The sequence below is a fragment of the Crocodylus siamensis genome, chromosome 14, assembly GCF_052110815.1.
Source record: "Crocodylus siamensis isolate JL-2025a chromosome 14, ASM5211081v1, whole genome shotgun sequence".
Lineage (NCBI taxonomy): Eukaryota > Metazoa > Chordata > Crocodylia > Crocodylidae > Crocodylus > Crocodylus siamensis.
Window position 1 is genome coordinate 1,003,133 of NC_143408.1, and position 13,777 is coordinate 1,016,909.

At 43.8% G+C, this 13,777-nt stretch overlaps 1 protein-coding gene across 6 annotated transcripts in view; it reads left to right on the forward strand.

Moving 5' to 3' along the window:
* CRTC1 (CREB regulated transcription coactivator 1) overlaps positions 1 to 13,777 on the forward strand; it is a 66,472-nt gene that overhangs the window by 25,446 nt on the left and 27,249 nt on the right. For all 6 annotated transcript variants that reach the window (XR_016439153.1, XM_090027394.1, XM_090027395.1 and 3 more), the window contains exons 3-8: positions 1,030 to 1,167; positions 2,766 to 2,827; positions 3,740 to 3,834; positions 5,810 to 5,895; positions 9,879 to 9,922; positions 10,928 to 11,148. Coding sequence is in view for 5 of the 6 variants with exons in the window: in XM_090027394.1 (XP_089883520.1) it covers positions 1,030 to 1,167; positions 2,766 to 2,827; positions 3,740 to 3,834; positions 5,810 to 5,895; positions 9,879 to 9,922; positions 10,928 to 11,148 (646 nt within the window). In the remaining variant the exon portion in view is untranslated. The remainder of the gene's footprint in view (positions 1 to 1,029; positions 1,168 to 2,765; positions 2,828 to 3,739; positions 3,835 to 5,809; positions 5,896 to 9,878; positions 9,923 to 10,927; positions 11,149 to 13,777) is intronic.

Consider the following 13,777-nt stretch of genomic DNA (forward strand, 5'->3'; position numbering starts at 1 on the left):
CTGTTCCTGTTGGCAAGAAGTGGGGGAGTGTGTAGCTTTTCCCAGGTGGCCCACGGACAACTATTGAAGTACGAGGAGAGGCCAAACATTCTGCCTTCACACTTGTGCAGCTGTGCACTGCAGGGCTGGGGGTAATAGAGGAACGCTTGATTGTAGAGTGGGCATGGCTTGCCAGTCTTCCCTGTCTTCAGGCTCTGCAAAATCCGCTGCCAATAAGTAAAACTCTCATGCAGATCTGTGCTTCTGGCGAGATCCGAGGAGGGGACCTGAGTGGCCTGGCTTCCCAGCCCAGCCTGAATGAGATTTTTGAAAATTATATTCAATTCTAATTTTTTTAACGTTTTACTGATCTTTGTTAGTAACATGGGGAAGGAAATGCCTTGATGGTTTTGTTTTTTTCATCAGTGTCCCCTTAAGATAATAGATGGTGAGAGGAGCAGGGTGAGAGAAGGCCTTGAGAAACCGAGTTCCTGCTGAGTGTCAAGTGAACGCTAGGCGTTACTGTGCATTCCCTTCCTGCATCTTTTACCTTCCTAGTTGAATTTAATCTGTTTGTCAGCATGTTCCTTCTGGGTGCATGCTGCATGCTACACCAGGGTAACGTAAGCACGCGCTGACCCGCCATCAGTGGGGTTGGAAGGCTCAAAGGTTACTCTCCCTGTTGCTTTCAATTCTGATACTGTAAAGAAGTTTGGGGACTTGAAGTCTGAAAAAAAAAGATTGTTAATTCAGGTGGAATGGCGGTCTGACTCTGCCTCCCCCGTTGCTAACCTCTGTTTTGGCAGGTCATTTTTGGGGGTGTACATTTCCATAGGTTATCCTTTTAGCTGGTTAAAATTGTATTTGAAGGAAAGAGTTGCATGGGATAGTCTGTCCACAGGAGTCAGGTTGGTGTTGATGATGATTATTAAAATCAAAATCCCCCAGTCTTCATAGCACACACAGAATTGGGCCTGACTGGGTTATATTGACCCTGGGCAAGCGGTTTCTACATGCCTTTTTCTTCTGATAACTTTGTGTCTCCTTTAGACCCCTTTTCAGTCGTCTGGATTGGATACAAGTAGAACGACTCGGCATCATGGTCTGGTGGACAGAGTGTACCGTGACAGAAACCGCCTTGGGTCACCACACCGGCGCCCGCTGTCTGTGGACAAACACGGGCGGCAGATATCCTTTGGTTTATGCCTTTGTCAGCATCAATAATATTTCATGCAAGCCTGTTTTTACAATTAGCTTTGAAAAAAACAACCCCCCACATTGCAGAGAAGGGTGTATATGAGTTAATTTTGGTTTTGCCACTGATTCACAGTGTAACTGTGACATAAACACTTCCATACGGGATCACCCTAGAAGTCCAGTCTACTCCCACAGTCGATTGTCTTAAAGGAACAAGCTAAAGATCCAGTATAGGACAGCTACAGAATAACTTGGTTGGTGGGGAAGTTGTTTCCTAACCACAGGAAGGTAATACCATTTCCCTTTCAAAGCTGTTTTCCAAGCTAATATAGTTGGATAGTGTCATTAGCCCTATACATGGTTAATCTTTCACAAATCCTCCTCTTGCCTTCACTGCATCTCAGTTTCTGTAGCTGTAAACTGGGACAATAGGACTTTGTAACAGGGATCAGCAACTTGCAACCTGTGGGCTAAATCAGATTCTCTTTGCGGGCCTGTCTGGCCCACTGAGCTGAGCCAGCTGTGGTATTTGGCAGTAAGGGAAGTTTGTAGAAACATTTAGTTATTGAGATGCTCTGAAGAGTATGAAAGATGTGCAAAATGGGAGCACTGGTAAGACTGAATCTTCTAGAACTTAAGAGGACCAGGACTGAAGGATTCATTGGATCTAATCACTATTTTTTTTATTGGAAGCTGACTCATATCTGGTTAGCATCTGATAAACATCCTGCCAGCCGTAAGACTTAATTAGCTTGCTGCTTAAAAGGTTGGCTGGCTTTTAAAATGTGACAATACCAGACCGACTTGATAGGGCTAAAGGAGATGAGGGAATGGGGGAGCCCGGAGGGACAGCTCCGCATCCAGAGGGCAGAGGCAGGCCTTTCAGCTACTGGAAATGTGGCTCAAAGCTGCTGATGGCTCTCTGGTTAAGAGGGCCATTGGTTTGGTTTTGTTTTTTTTTAGGTGAGCTGGTTCCCATCAGGCAAAAGCTATAATACAACTCGTAGGCAAGAAGGGAATAGATGTTACTGTTCACGTGGCAAAGGGAGAAGTGTGTAGGTGGAATAAGGTCTGAAGATGTAAATTGCATTAAATTAAGAGGCCCTGCTTACCAAGGCTGCATATTTCATGTCCTGTATAGGAATCTCCTGTCAACCCATGTGTAGAAAGGGGAGCAAGGGGTGCACTTGGTGCAAAATGCTTTCAGCTCAAGGCAGCAGGGTGCCAAGCAAAGGAAAGTGTGACCTCATGGGAGGAAGTTGAGAATCGACTGCAGAAGTGGGGCGAGGGTACTGCTAAATTTGTGTTGTGCCATACATGTAAAGCGGTTCTGCTTCTGTGTTGTCTGGCTTGAACTTTTAAATAGGAATCTCCAATGAAGCCACCATTCACGTGCATGTTATGTTTCAAATGTCATGCTGAAATCAGCATGTCTTCCATAAGAAATGCTCTTCACTTGTCTCAGTTGAGAGCGTGTTGGCTTTAACAAGGTAACTTAAATTATTACTTGGTAAAATAAAAAAAAGGTTTCAAATAGGTCTGTTTTTTAAACAAGTTCCTAGTTTTCTACCCTTAACTAATTGAATCACGTGGACAGTTGTCCGTATGGAACAGTGTATCTGTCCCCTCCATCAGATACAAGTTGGAGAAGGTTAGTGGCATCATTTTATCTATATTAGTATTGGGCCAGGGTTTGGATGCAATGTCAGTCTCTTGATAGGGAAGAAATATGCCTTTATTTTTTCCCCATAGTAATTGGCAGCTCTCAGTAATCTGGATTACCATGATTTTTATTGATTCCAGGTCTTTGTTTTTAGCAACCATATGGATTTTTTAGATGCTTTTCAAAAGGCAACAAAGCAAAAACCTTAAGGTGGATCAGGTCTGACTGAAAAGCTTGCCAGGCTTCTGTCTGCAGGGGTAAGATGCTCCTCACCTTTTAGTTAGAGAGTCTGAGATGTTAGAAGCAGGATTTGTCTCCTATCACAAGCAATGAGAGTCACCTCTTCCCACTCCTCATGTTCCTGCTCCTGCCCCTCGAGGCAAGGAGCACCTGTATTCTTTGCTCACCTGTCTGAAGAGGCTGCATCGTGCAGAAGTGAGTGGTATGGTTTAGGCGTAGGACTGGCAGCTGGGTCTCCTGCAGTTTACTCTGGGCCATAAAACAGACTTTTAGTTTTCTGGTGTCCTTCGCCATGAAACGGGGCAGTGGCTTCTTCATAGACAAGCCCTGAAATAACATACGTAATATCGATAAATTGTTCTAAACTATGAAAGTAATGCTTATTATTAAACCAGTACCTTCCAAATGGTTTTCTAACTGTAGCAATTAATTTGTCTTTGCTTCCTGTTAAACTCTTCTATTGAAACACTTATTTAAAACCTGCAATAAATGGTGCTCTGTACAGTTATTTGATTACTTCATTAGAAATTTTTGCCCAGCATCATCTCGGCATAATATTTTACAGTAGCAAAGCGCAGGTTTTCTGAATCGGGTGACATTCCCCTGTGACTCAGAGCATTGTTCATTAGAAAAAATAACGGATTTCTTTCTTTTGTACAGGACCAATTCTGATTCTGCCTTGCATCAGAGTACGATGACCCCAGCTCAACAAGAGTCCTTTTCAGGAGGGTCACAGGACATGCAGCAAAAAAGAGGTAAATGGGTGGAAAAAATGCAAGAGGCTTGAAACAGTTTTGAATATTTTTCATGTGTGGTGGGAGTTGACTAATTACCAGTGCTTCTGGTGCTGGTAGAAGTGCCTCCTCAACAGCTTTTAGACTGAACCCAGTAAAAGGCAGAATAGGGTTGGTGCTGAAACAGGCTTCCCATACCCTCTGTTCGCAGGGAATTATACTCCAGAGAGTTTTAACCAAGATTCAGTACCTCAGGGTACCATTAGCTCGGTTGAAGAAAATTGCTGTAATTGACAAGATTTCTTGTGGGTATTGAATTTAATTCGTAGTTCTTGATTATTGGTATATGGCAGACATTTCAGATTGGGTAGTCCCCCAAAGTATTAATCAAGTGGCAAAAAAATCAAATCAAATTAATTCTGCATTTAACATGTTAAAATCATACACATTTTCTTTCCAGTCAATTAATCTAGGCATTTTTTTAAAAAACAGCTGCTCCCCTTCCCAAAACAGAAAGCATCCAACTTTCATTTTGAGAAATATGACTTGATTGTAAACACTGTTAAATGTGCAGGTTCTTAACTCCAAATGCTGTTTATTTTGCAAGTCTAAATTTTTCCATGGCCAGAAGTTGTGGAGCACGGGGAAAGTGCAGTTAGCATGGCTTTTTGCTAAATGTTGAGGGGTGGCTTGGAAACTGCATTTTCCGCTCTAGACAAGCAGTTGTCAGCTACCTGTGCACATGTTGTCAAGCAGCAGCTGTAAGGTATCCAGGAGCAAGATTTTTATCTCATGCTTCCGGGAGTGACATTAAGAAATGTTCAGAAATAATGGGTTACTGCTAATGGTGAGTAACAGCACTGCTAAGCACCTCCCACAATTACTGGTGCCCTCTCCTGGCCCTCACATCTGTTGTCAGCGTGAGAAATGATACTGAAGGCCCACAAAAACATGCCATTCAGATTTACAGACCAGTTACAAAGTTTTATCCCTTGAATACTTGAGAACTCACTGGTCAGGCACATGCATCGTATTCCTCGTTGTGGCTGCTTCTTACACTGTTACCAGAGAGCAGTAAAACATGCATAAAAGGAGTAACAGTTTGCACGTGATGCTGAGGATGTCTACGGTGCTTGTCCAGCTTAGGCTCTGATGCTGTAAGTAGGCCAGGCACACAGCCCCTTCTGTCTGCCGGGAACCCATTTGGGTTATGAAATGCATGGGTCCTTTCAGGGGTTTGTTGTCCTGGTGTAATGTGTCATTACTTGGATAGGGTTCTGTTAATGGAAATCAGTCAAGTGGAAAGAATGTCAGCACAGTGTGGCTTTGCTGCCTGTATGGTGAAACGATTTCCTACTTTGACCTCATATATGTATTGGCACAGATGCGTTTGGTTTCCTGTGTCCCCGGGGAAGAGCCCAGGTTTTGTTTCAGTGGGTTCATATGCAAGTTATATTTTGCTTATGTAAACTACAGCAGATGGAACAGTGGGGCAGCTTTGAAGTGGAGACTGCATGCAATGCTTCATCTATACCTGAGCAGCATAAATTGGATTAGGCCAAAAATGTTCAAAAGTACTTGATAGGGATATCTACTTGGGTTCTTACTCCAGTCTCAGGCTTGCCTTTTCTCTCATCCAAGGCTGGTACTTTAAACTTGGGCTTGCTACCTCCCCCTTTCACTTGAGTAGTAATTTTCTCATACCGTGAGGGCACAAGCCTCAAATTGATTGAGTTTAATGGTTCTCCAGTGCCTTTCCACAAATCACCAGCTGAGCATGCCCAGCATAGGCCAAGCCCTTGAACTAACTTTTCAATGAAGACCTACATGGAGCCCCGTATTCAAAACTGACTTGTGCACTTAGCTGAAATCTCATGGAGAGTTAATGTAGTTTTGGCCAAGTCACTTATGTGCCCTTTTGAATGTTACCTCACCTGAAACATTTGAAACAAGTTTTTTAACATTGGGATGTACTGATTTTGGCTTTGTTTTCTAGTCTTATTGTTGACTGTCCCTGGAATGGAGGAAAGCTCATCTGAGACGGACAAAACCCTCTCTAAACAAGGATGGGACACTAAAAAGGTAACAAACCTCACTTCTTAGCATGTTGTAGATACCTTGCTGTCGAAATTGAATTGTGTAAATCTATTTAGGTAAAGAAGCACTTTAAAAAGTAATATTGAATTGGTCTGGGCTCTGCTTGCCAAGACTTGCATTGAAATTCAGCAACAAATTGTCTGAAATTAGACCAGGGCGCAGCATCTCTATGGATGTGACGTCTGACAGGTGATTTGTCTCCGGGGTGGCAGGGGGAAACTCCAGCATTTTAAACTTGTGCTTTGGTAAACTGATCAATGCAAAATGATTCCCATGTGTTTTTGTTTTAATATGGTTTTTTTTGTAAATGGTAAGTCTTTGTGCATGAGCTTTATTAGTAGGTTGGCTCCTTATTCAGTTTCTTAAAAAAAACAAAAACCTGACAAAATCAAAAACCACACAAATTTTTTTCTAATGTTTGTCAGGATTTGACAAATCCTAGGAAACTTTAAAGTGAAGGCTAACATGTTGTCCTTTGCTTTTGCTATGTCATTAAGGACACAAAGGAATAACATGAATGAAATATAGGATGAAAAGCTTCTTCCATCATCTTTTCAAATGGAGAAAACAGCTTTACTGCAATAATGCGCTCTGCCCCCACTTGTGTCTCTGCTCTTGTGTTCTGTTACTCATTCTTTTCACTCTGCCTCTGAATTCCTGCCTCGCTTCTGTCATAGCCTCTCTCTGGCATTTCTTAAGACAGCTGTAGCACCAAAACAATGATTAGTTTTCTGATATTTATAAAGCAAATGGTAAAGATTCTGAAACTTAAGTGATTTGGCTTTTGAAAAGCTACTATTGTCTCCATATTTCCTGCTTGAGCCTAATTTCTAGAGCAAGAAACATAGCGCTGGTAGCATTTGCTGTTCGCATTTGAAATTTTTATTGTTTTGGAGTTCAGGCAGTCCTATGTGATTGAGCTCTGAGGTTTTTCCAAAGTTAGTAACATATCTCAAAGAACCAAGTGAGTGAGAGTTTTGGTTTTTGGTTCATCGGGTTCTCAAAACTCCGGCTGAAGTAATAACTTCCAGGAGCTGCACTATATGCTTAAAAGTGTTTTCAGAGTTTCAGTGGAGCTGCTCAGCATGGCAGTTTCCCCTTTTCTTCTCTTCATTACTGTCTCTCTACTTGTCTGTGGAATTTTATAATGTGGTTTAGCAGCTGGTTTCTAGTGAATGTAATTAAAAAAAAAAGGGGGGGTATGCAGTTGACTAATCAAGTGATTGCATGTGACATGGGGAGCAGATCCTTTTATTTATGCAAGTAGCCGGTTCTCCGTTACGATTACAAGAGCTGACTTCTGCCATCATGTGAGATTTTTCACATGAGGAACCTTGGAAGTGACATTGTTGGGAATACTGTAAGGCTCTTTTATGAACATGAATAATGCAGCAGTTGTCCTCTCACAAAAAAAATAAGTCAGGGGTAGAAAGAGACAGATTTTTCCCAACCTAGTGAAACTAACAGCAAATCCAGAGGAAAAGTCTATTTCTGTAGATGCTGTGAGAGTATCTGATTAGCTAGAAAATGGGAGTATAGTACTCACCCCAACGGGTGATCACAAGCCCCTTGTTTTTAATAACTGTTCTCTTAAAACAAAGATCTGCTAGCAAAATCAATACTACATTTCATGATAGCATTTCTGATGAAGGTGGTTGAAACATTTCACTAAAATATACCCTGCTGCTGTTCGTGCAGTCTGAAAACAAAATGTGACATGGAATGGAACGAGTGCCAGAGATCAAAATGGAAATGCTGTGGCTACAAACATTTAGCATCAGACTGTGTATCCTGAATTGCGAGATTTATGGAGCCGTGCCTCTTGCAGGCTTCTGGAGTAGCCTTAGACTCGTTGATTCTTTCCCTCCGTATGAAAGCTGCTGTGCTGTGGAGCTTTTGGACTGTCACGGCACAGTACTGGAACATCAGAAGAGCACAGATAGCTCATTAAAGTTTTGTTGATGAAACCAGCGCTTTTTTGAGTGCTGCTGCTCTTTTTTTTTTTTTTTTTAACTGTATTTTGAGGTCTGGGGATTGTAGGCTGTTGTTCATGTAGTTTCATAGTTTCATAGTAGCTAGAGTCGGAAGGGACCTAGGAAGATCATCTGGTCCGACCCCCTGCCTTGGCAGGAAAGAGCACCGGGGTCAGATGACCCCGGCAAGGTGCTCATCTAACTTCCTTTTAAAAATCCCCAGGCTAGGAGCCTGCACCACTTCCCCTGGAAGCCGGTTCCAGGCCCTAGCCGCCCTGACTGTGAAGTAGCGCCTCCTAATATCTAATCTAAACTTACCCTCTGCCAGCTTGTGACCGTTATTCCTGGTCACTCCTGGCAGCGCGCGGGGGAACAGGGACTCCCCCAATACCTGCTGATCCCCCCTGACCAGTTTGTAGCAGGCCACAAGGTCCCCCCTTAACCTTCTCTTGTGGAGGCTAAACAGGTTCAGGTCCCGTAGCCTCTCCTCATAAGGCCTGCCCTGCTGACCCCTGATCATACGAGTGGCCCTCCTCTGAACTCTTTCCATATTGTCCACGTCCCTCTTGAAGTGTGGCGCCCAGAACTGGACGCAGTACTCCAGCTGCGGCCTGACCAGTGCCGCATAGAGGGGGAGGATCACCTCCCTGGACCTGCTCGAGATGCATCTGTGGATGCATGACAGGGTACGGTTGGCCTTCTTGACTGCGTCCCCACACTGCCGGCCCGTGTTCATCGTGGAGTCAATGACGACTCCAAGATCCTTTTCCGTCTCCGTGCTGGCAAGAGGGGAGTTCCCCAACCTGTAAGTGTGGTGCCGGTTCTTCCTCCCCATGTGCAACACCTTGCACTTATCAGTGTTAAACCCCATCCTATTCTCATCCGCCCACCGTTGCAACCTGTCAAGGTCAGCTTGTAGCCTATTGCACCCTTCTAGTGCACCCACATCCCCCCACATCTTAGTGTCATCAGCAAACTTGAACAGGGTGCTTTCCACCCCGTCATCCAAGTCACTGATGAAGATGTTGAACAGCGCGGGCCCGAGGACCGAGCCCTGCGGAACCCCACTGCCCACGTCCTTCCAGGTCGAGAAGAACCCATCCACTACCACCCTCTGGGTGCGGCCCTCCAACCAGTTGGCGACCCATTTGACCGTGTGGGCATCGACACCACAGTCTCCCAGCTTTCTGATGAGGACAGGGTGAGAGACAGTGTCGAAAGCCTTCCGGAAGTCCAGAAAGACTACATCCACAGCGACCCCTGCGTCTAATGATTTGGTGACCTGATCGTAAACGGCCACCAGGTTGGTCTGACAAGACCTGCCATTGATGAACCCATGTTGGTTGCCCCTGAGCATGCATTCCCCCGCAAGGCCCTCCTGGATATGTGCCAGGATAATTTTTTCAAAGAGCTTACCCGGGATTGAGGTAAGACTAACTGGCCTGTAATTTCCCGGGTCCTCTTTTTTTCCCTTTTTGAAGATAGGGACCACATTGGCCCTCTTCCAGTCCTCCGGCACCTCACCAGAGCACCACGAGTGCTCATAGAGCTGCGCCAGGGGTCCCGCAATGACCTCGGCCAGTTCCTGTAGAACCCTAGGGTGAAGATCGCCCGGACCAGCGGACTTGGACACGTAGTATCTGCATCTCCTGAGTTAGGGCAAGAAGCTTAGATTTTTTGGGGAAATGTGGTAGCTGTCTGCTTAATAAAAATACAACTGCTACCAATTTAAAAAGGTGTTTTACTTTTTGTTTCATATTGATGATACTTATAATTGAACTTTGAGTCTGAATGTCTTAAAGTCCATATGGGTTTCAGTTCCGAAATTGTGGCCTTGAGTAAGCCTTTAAGCCAAGGAGAAAGTTTAAACAGTGTGTAGAAACACCTCTCCTGAAACTAAGGAAAGGAATCAATTTCCTATTTTAAATGCATGATTTCCTAAGCATTATTTTGTATCTTGTTTTTCTCTGTTATAATCTGTTTGTTCTGTTTTAGACGGGGTCATCAAGGCCTAAATCGTGTGAAGTTCCGGGAATCAAGTAAGTTCTTGTTATATAAATCTGTAGGAATGCACGTAGGTAGACGGGACCAAAGCTTCCTGCTTCGCAAGCTGTGTTGATTTATGTTTTGTCCACACTGACGATGAAACAATGTTAATCAAGCTGCTCTTAACCTCTGAAAACACGATGAATTCTTTTGTTACTTCCAGCCTGATTTGCTTGGCCATGACAGCCCGGGTAAAAACATTGTAGAATGTTCTGCCGTGTTGCCAAATTATCCAGAAGCCATGTGATTAGACCCAAATCAAAGAGCTTGGCATGCTCCGTGTGTTGTTTTTTCTTAGTGCCTCCAATCCCAGTCTGTAAAGCAGGGAGCTATAAAGATCATTTGGATTATTGGCAAAACATGTTATGTGCTGAAAGCCCCTCGGATCATTAAATACCGAAAGAGGACCCAGGATGTGTAAAACTGCCGTAGGTACAAGCAAAAGCCTGAGAGTTGCATGAGTTTCCCTTTACCTCTGAAGACCCTAAATTATGCACTTGGGGCTCATCTAGCAGACTCAACCAAATAATCCAACTTTTGGGGGGAGGGGAATGTCTGTGACTGACCATTTATTTGGGTGTTCGTTGGCTGTGCACGCTTCCCAGTCTTACTAGTCAGGCTGTTCAGCAGGCAAATTCAGGTTTAACTTGATTACAAGATACAAGAGAATCTTGTATATTGGCGTGACTATTTTTACATACACTTCAAGCAGAACTAGTGTCACTTAAATAGAAGCACCTGAGGGATCCTAATCACCTTGCAATGCACAGTGTATCCCTCTGGTGTAAATAGGAAAGCAACTACACACAGCTGAAAACCTGTTATCATGGGTAAATACTGATGCTCTCTAACACTGACTGTTGTAAATACTGTACGTATATTTTAATTTTTTTTCTGGAGAGCAGCTTCAGATGGACTTTACACCCTGCAGGAAGGGTGCATGTACATTAAAGTTTCAGCTGACTTTTGCTGTTGTGTTTTCTTTTTCCCCAATGTAGCATCTTTCCATCAGCTGACCAAGAGAACACTACAACGCTGATTCCTGCCACACACAACACAGGCGGCTCCCTGCCAGACTTGACCAACATTCATTTCCCTTCTCCCCTCCCAACGCCACTGGATCCTGAGGAATCCACATTCCCAGCCCTGAGTAGCTCCAACAGCACCGGAAATCTTGCAGCCAACTTGACTCACTTGGGCATCAGCACTGCCAGTCAGGGTAATAACATTGTCATAGGACCCAACTGCAGTTTATCTGTCAGTAAAGTGCTGTTTCCTGTCCTAATCATCTGTGCTGAAGATTAACAGGCAGCTGCTTTGTTTCACTTGTGAGGTGATTGCATCTCACTGGTGGTCAAACTGATTTCTCTTAACAACTCACATGAAGCACTTTGGATGAGGAAACATAAACCCGAGATCGTTGATCTGTAATTTACATCCAGGCTTTAACATTCCCATGTTCTTAGCACATGAGTCTACTAATTCTGTTTGTTGTACGAGTCTTCACAGGGGAGGTGCAGTGTCGTAGATTTTGGCAGTAACTCCACTCACTTAATGAGTCCCAGCCACACTGAATCTGCTAGGGAAACCTCTGGAACAAGCTCCTTGATATCTTGTTTCTAGTCTCTCTCTCCATTTGTTGGTATGGCAATTCTCTTGAGATATCGCATCATTTGTTTTACCTGAACCAAACATGGGCTGTTAGGCAACTGAATAAACATAGAAGCCCCTAAAATATATTCTAGTGGGGAGCATTTGTTAGCTTGACTGCTTCATTTTTAGGAGATCCTAAGTACTCCAGGCTTTCAGGGGTAATGAAACGTTAAGGTATATGCTTATCATCACCCTGGCCCGTGTTGGCTTTATGTTCCATCCAGCTTCCTCTCTGAGAGCTGCTTTTCATGCAGAGGTTTTTGTGATTGTGCAGGGATTAGCCAGGCGAGCCTTTACAACTGTGGGGCCTTTGGGCTTTGCTGTACTACAGATCATTAAAAACCCTGTTACTTGCCACACTGAAAAAATGCCTTTGGACCAGTACAAATTGTATTGTGTTTTCAGGACCAGTAAACTTTTTAAAGCAAATGGCCCAAACCAGTTTTCATAAAGAAAAAAGTATCTTTAACGTGGGTTTTATTTTATTTAGAAATAACTCTGGTTGCCTCAGCAGCTAGACGCTGAAAACACTAGTAGGAAAGAAACAGCTTTTTTGTAAGGCACCTGCCCAAGGGGCACTAAATGAATGCTGCCAGCATAGCATTCATTTCCTTGTTTAAAGCTTTCCTGGTTGCACTGTGCTCTTCTTTTTCCTTTTTGCATAGTCCACCACTGTTGATCCATACTATTTGCACATAATTTCAAAAGGAGCAGAGGAATGGAAAAAATAAAGGGAAGGGACATAGACTGGTCATGAGATGAGACAAAAGACAAAGGTTCAGCATGTGGTATCGATACTTGTATGGGGAAGATGAGCAAAAGGAGTTCTTTTCCTCACTGGAAACAAGGAGGTATGTGAGGTGAATGAAAGATGAAGAGGATGGCAGCTAGAGAATGCCAGTTGGATAACATTGAACGAGATCTGGGAAAACCTTGCATTGCTTGCAGCTAAGTAAATTCTTTTCTTTTAAAGTTTGTCCCCGATGGCTGAAGGTAGTGAGCAGTGCCCGAGAACCTGGCAGCATGCAGTTGGGTCTTGAATCGCATGTGAATGGGGCCAGGAACCCAAAACCTTGTGGCCCAGGAGCTTGCAGCTCTTTTCCAAGTTGTGCTGGAGGGCTGGTGCTTGGGGCTATTTTGTGTAAGATTAATCCGAGAATTCAAAGTCTGGTGGCAAAATCTTGAGCCCTCCTGAATGCAGCACTTCAGGAAATAGTTGGGAATGTGTGCAGGTTAGACGGCGTCTTGCAGTTTTACCGTAGAAGATTGAAACTTGTAGGAATCATATGAGATGAACAAATCTGGAGGTTGCTTGCTGCTTTGTGTTGTGACCAGATGGGAGTCATTGGCTCATAAGGGTGTTTGATTTCTGAATGTGGTTTGGGAATTCTGGATGGCCGATACCTGTGTGTATTTGGTGGAGCTGTAAAGCTGTGTTTTGAAGAAACCAGGATGTTTAGAGTGTGGTGCCTTTTCTCCATCATACTTTCTAACGTTTGGCTATTGATGATACAGGATTTTTTCTTTGGTGCCAGTAATGTCAAGACATCTTCTTGGACATTCAGTTAGTTTTATTTTCTTTTATAGAGTCCTTGCGCTCCAATTTGATTGCATATTTTACATGGAAAGCTTTCCTCTGCTTTGTAATGCCTCTAGAACAGTTTCTTTATTGGAAACTGTCTGCCTGTAATTCTTTGTAGATGGTATCCAGGAGAGCAGTGGTTTTCAACCTGTGGTCTACAGACCCTTAGGGATCTGCAGACTGTGTCTAAGGGGTGTGTGAAAATGGCTGTGATCAGTTAAAAGTATGTGAATACCCACACTTACAATTCAAAGGTGTCTGCACTTCCAATCAAAATTTTTTAGGGGTCCGCAGATGAAAAAAGATTGAAAACCATTGCTCTAGAGCTGAGCTGTGTTTGTCCACCCACCAAGCTGTGTGAGCTGGGGTTTGAAACATCCTTCTGGTAGCATGATACCAATGTAGAGTTTGGCTCTTCACTTTGCTCCTGAGCTTGATTAGCCCCTGTTCATTTAAACTGCCAGGGTCCATGAAGGACCTTGACATTGCAGGCTCCAAGTGGCTTTTGGAAGAGGGGTTCTGAATAGCCCGTGTGTTCTCTGGAGCTTTATCCGTTCCAGGGTTACCCTGTGATACCCAAGCACCGAGACGAACAGCCGGTTTTCTTCTGAGG